Raw genomic sequence first — 17,463 nt, forward strand, 5'->3', positions numbered from 1 at the left:
AGGAGTAAGTAGTGAATGCAAATATACAAACTGACAAGTGTATGTGCAGGTATATCTATACACAACATTATATGTGCAGGTGTTATAAGCAAGTTGGCATGTAAAGTATGTTGTTAAAGAAATTAAAAGTGTATAAAATGTAGTGATGGTTGTTTCACAGTTACTTTCATAAAGTGTTCATCAGATGGATTGAGGGAAGAAACGGTTTCTGTGTTTGGCTTTTCTGGTGCACAGTGCTCTGTAGCGTCGACCAGAAGGTAAAAGCTCAAAGAGGCAGTGTGCTGGGTGTGAGGGGTCCAGAGAAATTTTGGCAGCTCTCTCGCTCTGGATAAGTACAGTTCTTGGAGAGTAGGGAGGGTTGTATTAGTGATTCGATCAGCAGTCCGAACTCTTTGTCGTAGTCTTCAGAGGTCAGATTTGGTAGATGAGCTAAGCCAGACAGTTATTAATGTGCAGTGCAGCTGTTTGAGCAGCTCCTATAGAAGGTTGAACGTCATTTCATTTACAAATTCAAACAGTACTGCAATATGATACATAAATGTAAATCAAAAAAGCGCTCAAGACCTCTAATATTATCTGTAAATTTAAGATTGACAAGTAAACTACCATCATTAGTGTGTGTGAATAAAGAGAGAGTGTATGGGTGTTTCCCAGCACGGTGCTGGTTTGCAGCTGGAAGAGCTAGAATGCTAAAAACTCCACCACATGTATGCTTGTACATCAAACATTCAGCTCAATAACATTAAGCACAACTAATCTTTGTTAAATCTACAAATGTTGTCTTTTTTTGGGCCTGACTGATCTCTCTTGGAATGTTTTCACAGTAATCAACCTTAAAAAAAACAGAATAAACACATCTTTTGTAAAAATGTGACTTTATTTCAACATTTAGTACAAAATTCATGATAATTATCATCAGTTGTGAGGCTTGTCGCCCCAGCCTGATGTCAGTTTGTGTCCGTGTTCAGCTCAGCACCATCTTTACGATGGGCAGTTTCCAGTGGCACCACGTGGAGGAACGGACCTCGCCACCTATATATACAGGGTTTGGATTATCACTCACCATAAAATAACCTATATCACCTACATATAAGACCACTAGTCAATAAATGATGATTAATGATTAGACTAAAGATGGTTACTAAAGCTGATGAGGACTATATTAAAGCAAACACTAAAGATTGTAACTTTATCCATCTTCAGAACACAAATTAAGAATAGTTCTGAAGATGAACATGAGGACGAGTAATAAATAACATAACTTCAATTATTGGGTGAACTTTTTAATTGTTGTATTTATTTATTATTGTTTTTTTTTTGTTGTTATTGGAAGAATTTGATTGGTCAATAACATGGCCAGTTATCGATTTATATTTCAATATAGACGGTTTTGTAGTTGTTTTATTTTATTTCTTATATTGTTTTATATTAATGAATTTTTTTATTTCATTATTATATTTTTAACATTTTGTTTTCTAGTTTTGTGGCCAAATTGGATGGTGAGTGATAATGTTAATTGTAAACCCTGTATATATATCAGTTGTTCCCAGTAATCATTGGTCCAGAAGTCTCTCTGATCTGTCTCAAATTACATTTTCACAGAGACACATAAAAATATATGGACCTGGATTGGGAACGACTGAGATATATCTTTTTATTAATTAATTTATTATACATTTTATTTTAGCATGTAAAAGTGCAAGAATTAGTGCAAAAGCTGGTGTTAAAGTGCAGGAAGAGGCACATACACTATATAAAGGTCCAAATTGTTAAGTGCTTTATCATTTCTTTTTTTTATTTACAAGGAATTTAATTGGAGGTTATGGGGTGATTGGAATGACTAGATCCATCCGTTAAATTAGGACAGTTCTCCTCATTCCTCCTTGTTCTCGTCTGAAACATAAACAGAGACAATTTTAAAGCATGAATAGATGTAACAAATAACATGTAAAATGGAAGAACATAAGATTTTGTTTGGTTTCCATTTGTCTGTGTTGAAATGAGTAAGAGAAGTGGTGCTTATGCAAAAAAATGGGAGATGGAAACACTAATTTGCTGAATAAACTCTAACTTGGGGGGTGATCTGCTCTAACAACTTGATAGAAATGCACCTAACTAACGTCATGTTAAGATGAAAATCTGCCTTATGACAGTGTAAGATGGCTAATGTCAAATGAAATCTGCCTTATGACAGTGTAAGATGGCTAATGTCAAATGAAATCTGCCTTATGACAGTGTAAGATGGCTAATGTCAAATGAAATCTGCCTTATGACAGTGTAAGATGGCTAATGTCAAATGAAAGCTGGCTTATGACAGTGTAAGATGGCTAATGTCAAAATGTATTCGATACCCTAATCCACTTATGGGAACTGAGGTTATGCAGTTCAAGCCGATCCTTTGGGTCCAACTGCAGACAGCCGTGGAAGAAATCGCAGCAGTCTATGCAGAAAGAAGAAAGAGTTTATACATGCTTGTTTAAATGACATTCAAATTATCCTATACAATCATCTTTAGCCTAAGTGAAGATCTCACCTCTTGACAAGCCTTTAATCCTCAACCTTCTGTTGTTCATTCTAGGCAAGTCACTTTGTTCTGGAAATCTGTAGAAAACTAGCAGAAACAGAACAACTCCAAGTGACCAGACTGTCGCTGGTTCCCCGTGGTATCTTCCAGTTGACGAAAACTCGGGAGGGAAGTACTCTCTGGTGCCTGAAAGAGAATTTGTTTCCACCAACAGTATAGATAAACAACAGCGAATGTTTCACAGAAAAAAATAAATCAGCAGAGTTTAAGACCCTTCTTACAGCTTTGAAGGATGAACATACCTCTAAAGTATTGGAAACTGTCCTCAGTAAGAAGATCGCCGCACCCGAAGTCAATCAGTTTGACCTCAAGGGTGTCCGGGTTAATCAGCAAGTTCTCCAGCTTGATATCACGATGAAGAACTCCACGCTGGCAGCATGTTTGGGCTGCAACTGTTGTCTGGTACATGATTGTTCGTAGCTTGTTCTCTGGAATGATGCCTTTGCAGTCGAGAAGGAATTCATGCAAGCTCATGCAGGGTATGGGCTGCTCCAGCACCATGAAGTACCTATCAGCCTCCACCTTCCAGTCCAAAAGCTCGATGATTTCCTTAACCTTGGGGCCTTTATTGGCAAGAAAGTGCAGAGCGATCTCCAGTGGAAGTGGATCTTCAAACCCATCCTACAAGAAAGACAGTTGTGAAGATCATTTGATAGAAAAGGTATTTTCAATAAACAAGTCCTGGACAAACTGTTGGCAATGTCTATCATCACAAAAAGCATTTGTAGTCTACGATTAATATGACAAGAAGACAGTAAATGAGAGCACACTACTTACAACACTGATGAATCGCTTCTCCTCCTCGAAATCGGACAATTTTACTGCCACCTGAAGGCCATCTTCTAAACGAGTGGCTGAGAAAACGGCTCCACAGCCTCCTTCACCCAGCTGAGCTTCAATTGCATAGCAGTGGGAATTGATCTCTGTGAAAAGACAAAGAAGAGATGAGAAATCATCAGTGGTACAGTACCTTCATCTAAAACCTTTCCTCTTTCATATATAAATTGAGATACTACTCTGAATATCTGTCCCTTAAAAGTTTATCTGATGGTAAAAATAAACAAATGAGTGTAAAATATTCAGTCTCACCTTTAAGGTTTAGTTCACCCAACAATAAACATTTACTCTCTATTTACTCAACCTCTAGTGTTTTCAAACGTTTGTGAGTTTCCTTTGTTAAATGAAGAAATTTAGAAGAAAACTGAAAACCTGTAACCACCGTCTTCCACAGTAGGAAAACACATTCTATGACAATCAATAGTTACAGGTTTCAAGCTTTCCTCAAATATTATTTTTTTATTTTCAACAGGAAAAAGATTCTCAGACAGGTTTGGAACAAGTAAAGGGTGAGCAAATGATGACAGAAGTTCCAGTTTTGGGTGAACTATCCCTTAAATATGAATACGATATATAATAAATCTTCACAAATAGATGCATTTTCAGCTATTCCTGACAAAATGCATATTAAAGTCTGTTTAAAGCATAAACCATTGTTAAAATATGCATGTGTGTTGGATAACTGTAGGGTCGAGGTAGTAAACTCACCAATGATTTGTGTCTCTTTGTCCTCCTTCAGTTTCTCAGGTTCAGCAGAGTCAACAAACAGGGGTTCATCATCACCACAGCCAGACTCAGCAGTTAAGAAGCCTGAAGAGAGATCATCACTCCAGCTCGACTCAACAGTTAAGAAGCTTGAAGAGAGATCTTCACTCCAGCTTGACTCAGCAGAGAAGAAGCTGAGATCCAGTGATGGTTCCTCCAGTGATGGTTCCTCACTGTGAACACTGACAGGCTCCTCCAGCGATGGTTCCTCACTGTGAACACTGACAGGCTCTACCAGCGATGGTTCCTCACTGTGAACACTGACAGGCTCCTCCAGCGATGGTTCCTCACTGTGAACACTGACAGGCTCCTCCAGCGATGGTTCCTCACTGTGAACACTGACAGGCTCTACCAGCGATGGTTCCTCACTGTGAACACTGACAGGCTCCTCCAGCGATGGTTCCTCACTGTGAACACTGACAGGCTCCTCCAGCGATGGTTCCTCACTGTGAACACTGACAGGCTCTACCAGCGATGGTTCCTCACTGTGAACACTGACAGGCTCCTCCAGCGATGGTTCCTCACTGTGAACACTGACAGGCTCTACCAGCGATGGTTCCTCACTGTGAACACTGACAGGCTCTACCAGCGATGGTTCCTCACTGTGAACACTGACAGGCTCTACCAGCGATGGTTCCTCACTGTGAACACTGACAGGCTCCTCCAGCGATGGTTCCTCACTGTGAACACTGACAGGCTCTAACAGTGATGGCTCTTTACACCAGTCATCGATTTCTCGACCTAAAGAAAGGATTATTATATAAAAGATTTTAGTTTTATTCAAATAATATTTATTTATAGTTATTAAGCATATTAATGAATGCTGTAAATTATAAAGTGACTTTGACAGTGGTGTCAAACTCAAATGACATTGATTGAAGGTTTTAATATTATTTTAATATTATTATTTATTTTAGGTCATTTACATGAATAGCAATATTTGTACGATATTTCGAGTGTGTTTTGTGCTTGTACTTTGGCTGGTTTCGGCCTGTCATGGATTGACCTAAATAAGAATCACACTTAAAACCTCCAGCAGATGGAGACGAGTCCTAAAGTGTAGTTTATTCACTCATTAATTGTACACCTCTTTAACAATATCATGCCATTCTTTTTAATGGCCTTTTTGCTAGTTGTTAGTAGTGTATTAAGAAGATACGCAACATTTTAAAGTATTTTTGAAGAGTAAATTACCAGGTACAGTTTTAAAATTACATTCCAGATTCAATCCCATTATTGCATTTATCTCTTTATTCAAATCTTGCCAATAGGTGTGTATAGTATTACAATCCCAAAATATGTGAAATGATCAGCCAAAACAATTCCACAATTTCTCCAGCATTCATCATGTTTTGATCAAGAACACAAATTAAGATGTACTACAAATGGAACCTGAAAAAGTGTTGATATTGGAAATGTACCGAATTTTCAACCACTGAACATTTGTCAGCTGAAAATATGTTATGCCCTTTAATGGACCCTTTACTTTTTGTGGATTCAGTCATTGTTGGGTTACTCTTTCAAATCTGGAAGCATTAACAAGTTGTAAGCAATTCCATGCATATGTTTTTACCAAAATAGTGAAACTTTTTTTGAGTAGGCTTGTAATTTAATGAACTATAAAACTACTCAAAATGTCTCTGTCAATGTTGTCAAACAATTATATTTAATTTACCAAAGTCAAACAAGTGGCAATTTCTCATTTGTCACATTGTCACTACTGATTAAATTATTTCTTTTAGGCTGTGCAGTTTAATTCACAGAATTTCTACAAAGTATGCTGTATACTGTAAACTCATCAACCTTTTTTGATCAAATCCACAATGTGTTCTTAATTTCTTCATTTAAAGTATACAAAATGTTTACAGACTGATATTTTTTTGATTCCTTAACTCTGTCTTTAGCTGTTTTGGAAAATATAAACAGATGTTCAAATATAATGTGAACATATACCTTATCTGTGAATTTATTTTTTGAGTTTTTACTGAAATGACACATCCATAATGCTGGAATTGCTCTTATATCAAATATATATATATATATCACTATTGCTCAATATAGATAATAATTATTGAGATAGCATTTTTGCCAAATCGCCCTGCCCTACATTTTACTACCTTTCATGTCTTCGACTGAGCAGTCTCTTGCTGTGTATGGCGGATGAGGAAGCTCTCTGATTTCACATAAAGTACCCTAATTTGTTACTTAAGGTCTCAGGAATTAGGTTTTAATTTTTGAGCGAACTAAACCTTTCATTTTAAAGCAAAGAAAATTACTTTATGAAAAACGAATAGACTCCTTTCTATGGTGAATGTTTGACACCGCTGTGTTTAAACCAATAGAATTGTATTAAAACCAATTAACCATATTCACTGTGTTTTGTAATGTTTTCTCCCAGTAAGGTAAAATTAATCGTAGAGCTCTACACAGACTCCAGGTAAGAAAATAAAGCACTTGTGTTACATAAAATGGACATATGGTTTACCGTCACTGTTCCTCACAGGTGGTACATCATTCCGGACCTCTTCTTCAGTGTTGTTGGTGTCTCTTTCTCTCAGAAAGAGAGCAATTACTCCGAGCACGGTAAATAACATTTTTGGTTAAACTTGCGTACACTTATAGATGAGAAAATCCAAATAAACTTACAATAAACACTGAAATGTTCTGAAAGTAAAGCTAGTTTATCAAAGTGATCCTCAATAAACCGTACGCTATCAATTGACAGTATTAGCAGAGCAAACTTTGTACAGCTTCTAGCTTTGTGTCAAATAAACGCAATGAGCAAATTTTTCACCGAGAGAGCTCTTTTGCTGTTGCGTCACGATCGAACCCGCGTTCCAACGTTCTACTACTGGTACGTGATTGGTCAGTTTTGTGACGTGGTCGGAGCTTTCGCTTAACCAAAGAAAAACAACATTAGCGTTTCCTTCACGGCTGTTTTCAAAGTAAAATAAAATTTGTAAACATTTCCCGTTTGAAGAGTCTTTACTGTCTGCTTTGTGAGCCAGTGTTTCCATTTAAATCAGGGTCAATTTAAACCGTTCACAGGTAAGATATGTCTAGCATTCGTTTCTTATTTTAAATGGAAGTTGTTGGCTGTAAGCGCTTGTTTACACATTAAAACGCGAAATATGATATTGAATATCACATTAAATCATTTAATCTAACTTATCAAACCCCATTTACACTGCACATGCAGTTGCAAGTAACGTACGGTTAACGATAATGCTGAGATGGAGGCATGTATATTAATGAGCCAATAATCAGATTCATTCAGTAATAAAATTAGCTTTGTCTAAATCTGATTATTCATTAACTCATTTCACTAACGCTTGTTCCAGCAAATAGTAAACAAAAATGTGCAAATTCAGCCACAGACTTTTCCCTTCACTTTCTGTCTGGCTTTATAAATTACTTCTTTATTATTAGTTTGTTCTGATATTTGATAACAAAGATACCAGCTTGTTGTTTTTCATTAAACATAATGATAAAATAAAAGGACTAATTTGATGTATTTATTTGTAAAAGCATACAGTTATTGCATTATTAACAAAAATATATAAATAACTATTAATAATAATCTACACAGGTGTTTAAATGACTCTTAATCTTAAGGTAGGTTGTAAAATGTGAATAAATTATGTGAATGTAGGAAATGAAAATACAAACTGGTCAAAAAGGGCACTTGCCTAGTTAGAGTAGGACTGATTAGGGTCTTTCTGTGCACATGTCTGAGTGTCTTTAAGTTATTTTAATAATATTAAACATGGCTGTTCTTGGTTTATAGGAAGCAGAAGAAATGGACATGGAGAATGTGATGTGAAAGAGAGAAGATCAAACCCCCATATAGTACAAGTATGTAGTGGATTTTTGTAAGGTTGTTAATGGCTGTTTTTGAATATTTACTGTAGGGATTATGACATGTTGCTTTAGTTGATTACTTAGTAGTTAGTAGTTGTTTTAGTTTTGATTTGATTCTTTTTTTGGCTCAAAAACAGACAGTGCCCAGCTTAAATGAGCTTTTTGAAAATTATGGATTTAAATTTTTCTGATTAAATGGCAATATGTATTGCAGAAATTTTATTAACACGCTTATTAAACAGTTAATGTAAGAGCATGCTCATTATCATAAGTACTAAGTAATCATTAGTACTTGCTACAATAAATACTACTTAGTTGATCAAAAAGACCCAATGGAAATGAGTAGCAAAACTTTAGGTTTGTTACTAGTAACAATAGAATAAAATAGAATTTAATTTAAATCTGTTTCTAGTACCAGTAAAATAGTAACTGCTCTGTTGTTTCTAGTTACAAATTTAAGATTTTTGCCGCTGATTTCCATGAGGATCTGTCTTTGTGATCAACTAATCAGATTTGACTAGTGTTTCAATTCCAGTTCTGACTGGAACATATATATATATATATATATATAGCATTATTCATTAATTACTAATCATTTTAGTAGTAGTTTTAAATTGAAGTACTAGTACTTTTGGTGATTACTAGTATCTTATATTAGATACCCTATCAGTATTAAAAATAAGTACTAGCAGTTCATAAAAAAAAATAATAATCAATAAAAAAAATTCTTTGTAATAAATAATTATTTGTATCTGTTTAACAGGTTCTAATACGAAAAGAATATGTACCATATGCCTAATAATCTAATAAGAACTATTAACTATTGCTGGGTTTTTCAATCCTGATCCTGGGGACACACTACTCTACACTTAGGAGTTTTTTTAATTATAATAAAATGAAACGGGGACACACTGGCTCAATGGTTAGCACTGTGGCCTCACAGCAAGAAGGTCGCTGGTTTGAGTCCCGGCTGGGTCTGTGTAGAGTTAGTATGTTCTGTATATGACATGTGATATAGGTGAATTAAATAAACTAAATTGGCCATAATGTATGAGTGTGTGTGTGTATGGATGTTTCCCAGTACTGGGTTGCAGCTGTAAGGGCATCTGCATAAAACATATGCTGGATAAGTTGGCGGTTCATTCTGCTGTGGCGACCACTGATAAATAAAAGGACGAAGCAGAAAGAAAATGAATGAATGAAAATAAACATTACATGCCAGGGAAGACAGAAATGCAGCTTTTTAATTGTAAGATTCAGAAATCAAATACATATAAAGATTTAGATCTTCAAGACAAATCTGAAATAAAGGTTTACGCTTACAAAATTTACACTTGTGCATAAAATGTTGAGCCAAAAATAGAAGATCAAATAAGACCATTCATTCATTTACTTTCTTTTCAGCTTAGTCCCTTTATTCAAGAGTTCACACTTAGCTGATGATTTACAAAGCTTATTTGGCATGCTGTCCCGGGAGAGAGCCCCGAGCTCAAGGGCTCCTCGAGCCCGGGGCTTCCTCCCGTTGGCAGAGCAAGAAGGGAGCCTGAGCTCGGTGGATCTCAGAACTCCCCTGCCGCTGTAGCTAAGGGAACGTAAGGAATTAGACCAGCTTGATTGTTAAGTATGTTGAATGTCTTTGGATGGTGGGAGGAAACCGGAGAGCCCGGGGAAAACCCACGCGGACACGGGAAGGACATACAAACTCCCCACAGAAACACTCACCGGTCCTATCGAACTAGGACCGGCAGTATTCTTGCTGTGTGGTTCACAGTGCTAACCACTGGACCGCCGTGCCGCCCAATTACAGGTAAAGGAGGAGAATAGGGGAGGAGGGGGGTTTCTTCCAAACGAAGATAAAGTGAACTGAAAACTTAGACTATTTATGGTGCCTTAGGGCTCATATGATTGGAAGATTAGTGATTAGCAAATGCGAGACTGGACGTGATAAATCATAAGCACGTGATCCTCTCGAAATTAGTTTATGAATAAACTTCACTTCAAGAGTTCACACTTAGCTGATGATTTACAAAGCTTATTTGGCATGCTGTCCCGGGAGAGAGCCCCGAGCTCAAGGGCTCCTCGAGCCCGGGGCTTCCTCCCGTTGGCAGAGCAAGAAGGGAGCCTGAGCTCGGTGGATCTCAGAACTCCCCAAAATGCAGAAATTAATCGCTCGGGACAGCAGCCGCGTATTCGAAGAAAAAACCCCCCAAAAGGCAGGAAATTTAGAGCTATATCCGGCTGCTGGATATAATAGAAGGAAAGAGGTTAAATGCATGGGCATTAATTAGATAGGATTAATAAGGGTGAAAAGAGGATTCTGATAACTCTTGCTGGAGTTAGAGTTTGAAGGAACCCCTGCGGGGTTCATGGTTTTCGGGGTTAAGAAGAAGGGGAGAATAGGTGGTTTGAAGCAGTGGAAAGAGAACTTTGAGTGAATCTTGTGGGAGTTGGAGCTCTAAGTGACCCCTGCGGGGGCCAGAGTAGAGTGAAGGTATGGAGCAGAGAGTGGAGGAGAGTAGCTCTTACGAAAGATGGAGCTTTGTGAGAGTTTGAGTTTAGAGCGGCCTCTGCGGAGGTTAGAGCTTGAGGGTAGGGTGTAGATAGGAGTGACCTCTGCGGAGGTTAGAGCTTGAGGGTAGGGTGTAGATAGGAGCGACCTCTGCGGAGGTTTGAGCTTGAAGGTAGGGTGTAGATAGGAGTGACCTCTGCGGAGGTTTGAGCTTGAGGATAGGGTGTAGATAGGAGCGACCTCTGCGGAGGTTTGAGCTTGAAGGTAGGGTGTATATAGGAGTGACCTCTGCGGAGGTTTGAGCTTGAGGGTAGGGTGTAGATAGGAGTGACCTCTGCGGAGGTTAGAGCTTGAGGGTAGGGTGTAGATAGGAGCGACCTCTGCGGAGGTTTGAGCTTGAAGGTAGGGTGTAGATAGGAGTGACCTCTGCGGAGGTTTGAGCTTGAGGGTAGGGTGTAGATAGGAGCGACCTCTGCGGAGGTTTGAGCTTGAAGGTAGGGTGCAGATAGGAGTGACCTCTGCGGAGGTTTGAGCTTGAGGGTAGGGTGTAGATAGGAGTGACCTCTGCGGAGGTTTGAGCTTGAGGGTAGAGTGTAGATAGGAGTGACCTCTGCGGAGGTTTGAGCTTGAGGGTAGAGTGTAGCTAGGAGCGACCTCTGCGGAGGTTTGAGCTTGAAGGTAGGGTGTAGATAGGAGTGACCTCTGCGGAGGTTTGAGCTTGAGGGTAGGGTGTAGATAGGAGTGACCTCTGCGGAGGTTTGAGCTTGAGGGTAGGGTGTAGATAGGAGTGACCTCTGCGGAGGTTTGAGCTTGAGGGTAGAGTGTAGCTGGGAGAAGCAATGAGTGGAAGAGAGTAACTCTTGCGAGAGTTGGAGCTTGAAGCGACCTCTGTGGAGGTCAGAGCTTGGGGGTAGAGTGTAGATAGGGGGAGATAGGTAGCAGTGAGTGGAAGAGAGTAACTCTTGTGAGAGTTGGAGCTCTGAGCGACCTTTGTGGAGGTCAGAGCTTGAGGGTAGATTGCGGATAGGAGGAGATAGATATCAGTGAGTGGGAAAGAGGATTTGGATAACTCTTGCGAGAGATTGGGGCTCGGAGCGACCCCTGTGGGGGTCAGAGCTAGAGGGTGAGTCATAAGGAGAAGAGAGGTAGTTGAGTAGAGTGAAGAAGTTTTAGCTTGAGCGGACCCCTGCGGGGTTTGGAGCTTGGAGAAAGAGTCTAGGCGGAAAAAGAATAGGTAACATCGTGAAGAAGAAAGGACTGTGGCCGCTATGGCCGAATCCTGCGAGAGTTGGAGCTCAAGGGGGCCCCTTCGGGTGTCTGAAGAGTCTAGACAGGAGAAACAAGATCATTAGAGGTAGAGTGTAAAATAGATTAGTTGGGAGTGGAGTGTAGAGAAGAAAGGAACGAGAGGCTGAAAAGTAGGGTTATAAGGATAAAAGATTTGGAAAAGTTGGAAGAAGGGAACAAGCACAAATATAATACATATGTACAAACGCAGTAAATGCGCAAAGAACATGTGGATACAAACGTCTGCATCTGTAAATAGCTATTGGTGATTGCAGAAGATGCTAACTGCAATGGCCCTTGAGGGAGTCCTTGGCAAACATGTAAGGGTGCCATGGGTGGACAATTGGGCTTCTGCGGGGTTTGGTTTGGATGACTCTTGCAAGAGTCGAGGCTCTGTTAGACACCTTTTTGAGTTGGAGCCGTGTGAGGAGGTGCTTGGGGGTTGGTTAAAGCCTGTTAGGCTTTCTTGAGGTGGTATTTACTGAGACGTATATAAGATTTGAAAACTTCAGAAGACCAGCGACCAAGGGTCTGGATCTGATGGTGTGGGAGCCCGTTGTAGTGGCTGCGCCAATCCTGAATGAGTGGCTGGAAAAGGGCTCTGGGAAAAAACCTGATAGGCGAAAGATTTCTTTAAGGTGTTTTTGAAACCAGAATCGAGATACTGGACGGTTAGCGTCATCAGTAAAAAGCGGGGCCAGTGGGTTAGCCTCTTGAGATTTTCTAGGCTAAGAGGGTTTGGAATGGGCGTGTAGGTGAAGGAATATTGAAAATGAGGATAGAGTGTCCTCTCTGGAATTAATCTGTTTTGCTTTGTTTGATAAGGAAAGAGATAGTTTCCCTGTCTTGCAAAGCTAGATCTGAGATGGTGGGGTGGAGTAGAGGGTTAAATTTGGATGTAACTGTTAATTCAGAACATTTAAGAAACCCCCCAAAAAATGCTAGATTGAACATAGCATCTAAGGTGCGGGCTGTATGGGAGGAAATGTAACCTTTACAGAGGGTGTAGATGCATGAGGTAAGGATTTTGAGTGTAATGGGTTGTCTAGCATGGTATGGAATTGTTTGAACGAATTCCATGCTGTGAGGTATGCATTGAGGGTTCTGGGAGCTATTGCTTGTAGGATAAGAGATAGAGAAGTTTGATGAAGATTATGAAGTGGGTGGTTTATGGAAATATCGTTACTGAATAAGGAGGGACCGGCGTTGGGTGAGGGTCTGCTTCCGGGGCTAGTTGCCAGAATATCTGCAAAGAGAAATGAGAGAGAGAGTCAGCGATTTGGTTTTTGCAACCAGGTACATGTTCAGCAATCATGATAAATTGTTTTTTAGCAGATAAGATTTTTTAGCCAGATAAGGTGTCTTAAAAATGGCATAAGCGATTGGGAGTGGGAGCGCCCTTTGTTAATGCAATGCACTGTAGCTTCGTTATCGCAGTGAAAGAGAATGCTAGATGTAGACCATTCGTCCCCCCACAGGATGGCTGCTGCGATGATAGGGTAGAATTTGAAGAGGGCTGAAAAACATTGGTCTTTGGAATGGAATTACAATTGGGTTGGCCATGTTGAGACAAACCAGTGTCCTTTATATTAGCCACTGTAACCTATTGGAGGGGCAGCGTCTGTGTATGTGTTGATGTCAATAGGGGATGCAATCAAGTCGCTGTAGAAAAAGGAACAGCCGTTCCATTGCTTAAGGAAAGTGATCCATAAGCAAAGTTCATCGCGACTGGGTTTGGAGAGAAAAATTGTTTCTTCTAAACCATGAACTGTGGTGGATAATTGAAGGAGGTGGGAAATGAAAGGAATAATGCGCATAGCGAAATTTAGATGGCCGAGAATTGGTAGGAGTTCTCGTTGTGTGCACATCTGTTTTTCAAGGAAAATTTGGGATAGAGAAATTATTCGATTGATTTTCTCTTTAGGAAGGGATGCTTGGAATTTATGCGAGTCTAGATTAATACCCAGAAATTCGATTGAAGTACTGGGTCCTTCCGAGATCAGCGAAAACCTGCTGGGTGATCGCTAGGTGTTTGGCTGGAGGAGATGACGGGGGGGGGAAATAAGAAAATCGTCTAGAAGGTGAATGAGGTATGGTATTTCGTAAATATTAGACAGAATCCAGCATAAAGCTTCTGACATCATGTCAAATATTTTTTGGGCTGCTTTTGCATCCGAAAAATAGAATTGATTTCGCCAATAAATGCCAAAAGGTGCCAGAAGTCTGGGTGGATTGGCATGATTTTAAAGGTAGGGGAAATGTCTTCTTTGGCTAGCCAGGTGTTACGACTGGCTATCTTTATGAGAGAGATCTCTTGATCAATGTCGTGGTAGTTAATTAAATATTCGTCCAATGAGATAGTGCTGTTAATGCTAGGAAAGGAGCAATTATGTTGGGACGAAAGGTCGACTACAAGGCGTTTTTGCCAGAACATTTTTGAGTAGCGACACCAATGGGGCTAATGCGCGAGATATTAAAAGGAGGAGCCTTGGAGTTCCAATCATGAAGTTGTTGTCGATTTCTTTTTAATAAGATAATCGACGGTTTCAGGTTCGGAGGTTGCAGACTGCAGGTTAGGACAGATTGGATAAAGTGAAAAATGGAATGTATCCTTTGTGAAGAGGATGTGGAGTGTAATAGGTTGGATGAGGGTCAGCTTCTGGAGCCAGCAGTCATGATCTCTAAAATAGAAAAAACAAAGAGAATCAGAAATTAAATCTTTGCAAAATAATACAAGTATGGCAGACATGAAAATTGTTTTAGTTTATATCCATGCGAGGCATCTTAATAAGGGCATGGGCGGCTGTAAATGGAAGCGCTTTTGATAATGCATGGTCCGATGACTTCATTGATACGATGTGCAAGGATGGTAGGGGTGGGTGTTCGTCTCCTAACGGGATGACAGATGAATGGAGAGCTGAGGACATGGGATATGGCTAGTCTGGTGGTCCTGGAAAACTGGTACCCCTTGAAGACTGAGCATGTGAAGTGATAGTGAAGTTTAAATTTGTATTTATAACAGTCAAGTGGGAAGTTTGTTTCTTTGCCGTTTTCACATCCGACTGACTTGCTATATAATCTTATATGACGCTTGTAAATCAACACATGAGTCGCTGGCGTATTACAATTGGACTTCTGTGCTTGATGGCATAATGTTTTTCAATAGCTTGTTAATATTTACTGGTTGGGTAATAATCTTTTCAGAAGTTAAATGTCAAATGGAATTTTATTTTTTATTTTATTATTATTATTATTATTATTATTTTTTTTTTTTAACTAAATTTACAAGCGTGTCTGGCCTATTCATTCATAAGGTCTTTGCAACAGAGTAAAGAGAGAGGGCGGGACCATCTCCAGTCTTTTAGCTCATTGGATGGAGACGCTTATCTTTACAGCTATTGGCTTAAGGAGTTTCAGTCAGGCCATGCAAAAGGTGCAAAAAGCCTGGCGGCCATTTTGTTGATCAAATTCAACATTGTTTGTGGCTGGAGCTGCTGCTCTGCTGAACACGTTCCAGCAAACAATCTGTTAAACGATGGATAGCATGTGTACTGCTAGGAGAAGGTGAGGGTTCCGTTTTATTGCAATAGCTTTGGAGTTTGGCTTATATCTTGCTGGGAAATAAGGTTGAAGACACAGCAGATGCGTTGTGGAGGCTCTTTGAAGTGGAAGGTTTTGGTGTTGTTGTTTAAGCTGTTGATGAAATTGTTGGAGTTGTAGTTGTTTGAAATGGTAGCAATAGTAGTTGTTGTTGTTGTTGCTGTAGCTTGTATATTGTAGCTTGTAGATTGAAGCTTTTAGATTGTATATTGTAGATTGTAGCTTGAAGCTTTTGTAGCTTGTAGCACTTGTAGCTTTTGTAGTTGATGAGCAGAGCAGAGCGTTCTTCCAAATGAAGATCCTGAAGATTGTAGCTTGTTGCTGCTTTAGTTGTCCATGCTGGTTTAGAGTTGGTTCTTCAACGGAGCTAGCTACGGTGAAGCTGCTTCTTCCAAACGAAGATAAAGTGAACTGAAAACTTAGACTATTTATGGTGCCTTAGGGCTCATATGATTGGAAGATTAGTGATTAGCAAATGCGAGACTGGACGTGATAAATCATAAGCACGTGATCCTCTCGAAATTAGTTTATGAATAAACTTCACTTAATCTGAAGTCGCCACAGCGGGATGAACCGCCAATTTATTCAGCATATGCAGCAGATGCCCTTCCAGCCACAACGCATCACTGCAAAACACCCATACATTCCCATTCACTACGGAGAATTTAGCCTACCCAATTCACCTACAGCACATGTCATTGGACTTGTGGGGGAAATCGGAGCACCTGGAGGAAACCCACGCAAAAACGGGGAGAACATTCTTGCTGTGAAGTGACAGCGCCACCCACTGCGTACAGGTGAAATGCTAAATTGTCTGTAGTGTATAAATGCAAGAGTGTATGGGTGTTTCCCAGTGATGGGTTGCAGCTGGAAGGGCATCCACTGCTTAAAATATAAGCTGGATAAGTTGGCGGTTCATTCCGCTGTGCTACAGAATTACAGAAACAGGACAAAAAAAACTAGATAATAAATATATTTTAAGAAAAGGAGTAAGTAGTGAATGCAAATATACAAACTGACAAGTGTATGTGCAGGTATATCTATACACAACATTATATGTGCAGGTGTTATAAGCAAGTTGGCATTTAAAGTATGTTGTTAAAGAAATTAAAAGTGTATAAAATGTAGTGATGGTTGTTTCACAGTTACTTTCATAAAGTGTTCATGAGATGTATTGAGGGAAGAAACTGTTTCTGTGTTTAGCTTTTATGGTGCACAGTGCTCTGTAGCGTCGACCAGAAGGTAAAAGCTCAAAGAGGCAGTGTGCTGGGTGTGAGGGGTCCAGAGTAATTTTGGCAGCTCTCTCGCTCTGGATAAGTACAGTTCTTGGAGAGTAGGGAGGGTTGTATTAGTGATTCGCTCAGCAGTCCGAACTCTTTGTCGTAGTCTTCAGAGGTCAGATTTGGTAGCTGAGCTAAGCCAGACAGTTATTAATGTGCAGTGCAGCTGTTTGAGCAGCTCCTATAGAAGGTTGAACCTCATTTCATTTACAAATTCAAACAGTACTGCAATATGATACATAAATGTAAATCAAAAAAGCGCTCAAGACCTCTAATATAATCTGTAAATTTAAGATTGACAAGTAAACTACCATCATTAGTGTGTGTGAATAAAGAGAGAGTGTATGGGTGTTTCCCAGCACGGTGCTGGTTTGCAGCTGGAAGAGCTAGAATGCTAAAAACTCCACCACATGTATGCTTGTACATCAAACATTCAGCTCAATAACATTAAGCACAACTAATCTTTGTTAAATCTACAAATGTTGTCTTTTTTTGGGCCTGACTGATCTCTCTTGGAATGTTTTCACAGTAATCAACCTTAAAAAAAAACAGAATAAACACATCTTTTGTAAAAATGTGACTTTATTTCAACATTTAGTACAAAATTCATAATAATTATCATCAGTTGTGAGGCTTGTCGCCCCGGCCTGATGTCAGTTTGTGTCCGTGTTCAGCTCAGCACCATCTTTACGATGGGCAGTTTCCAGTGGCACCACGTGGAGGAACGGACCTCGCCACCT

General features: G+C 39.6%; 1 protein-coding gene across 1 annotated transcript; it reads right to left on the reverse strand.

Annotated features, from left to right (window-relative positions):
- Positions 1–1,328: 1,328 nt before the first annotated feature.
- On the reverse strand, positions 1,329–7,042 carry pimr120 (Pim proto-oncogene, serine/threonine kinase, related 120). Its single transcript, XM_068218760.2, has 7 exons — positions 6,672–7,042; positions 4,130–4,927; positions 3,362–3,507; positions 2,827–3,205; positions 2,534–2,710; positions 2,352–2,440; positions 1,329–1,893 (listed from the first exon to the last, which is right to left on the reverse strand). The coding sequence occupies exons 1-7, from the start codon at positions 6,778–6,780 to the stop codon at positions 1,810–1,812; spliced, it is 1,782 nt and encodes a 593-aa protein (XP_068074861.2). The 5' UTR covers positions 6,781–7,042; the 3' UTR covers positions 1,329–1,809.
- Positions 7,043–17,463: the final 10,421 nt, after the last annotated feature.

Source organism: Danio rerio, chromosome 14 (assembly GCF_049306965.1).
Source record: "Danio rerio strain Tuebingen ecotype United States chromosome 14, GRCz12tu, whole genome shotgun sequence".
Taxonomy (NCBI): Eukaryota; Metazoa; Chordata; class Actinopteri; order Cypriniformes; family Danionidae; genus Danio; species Danio rerio.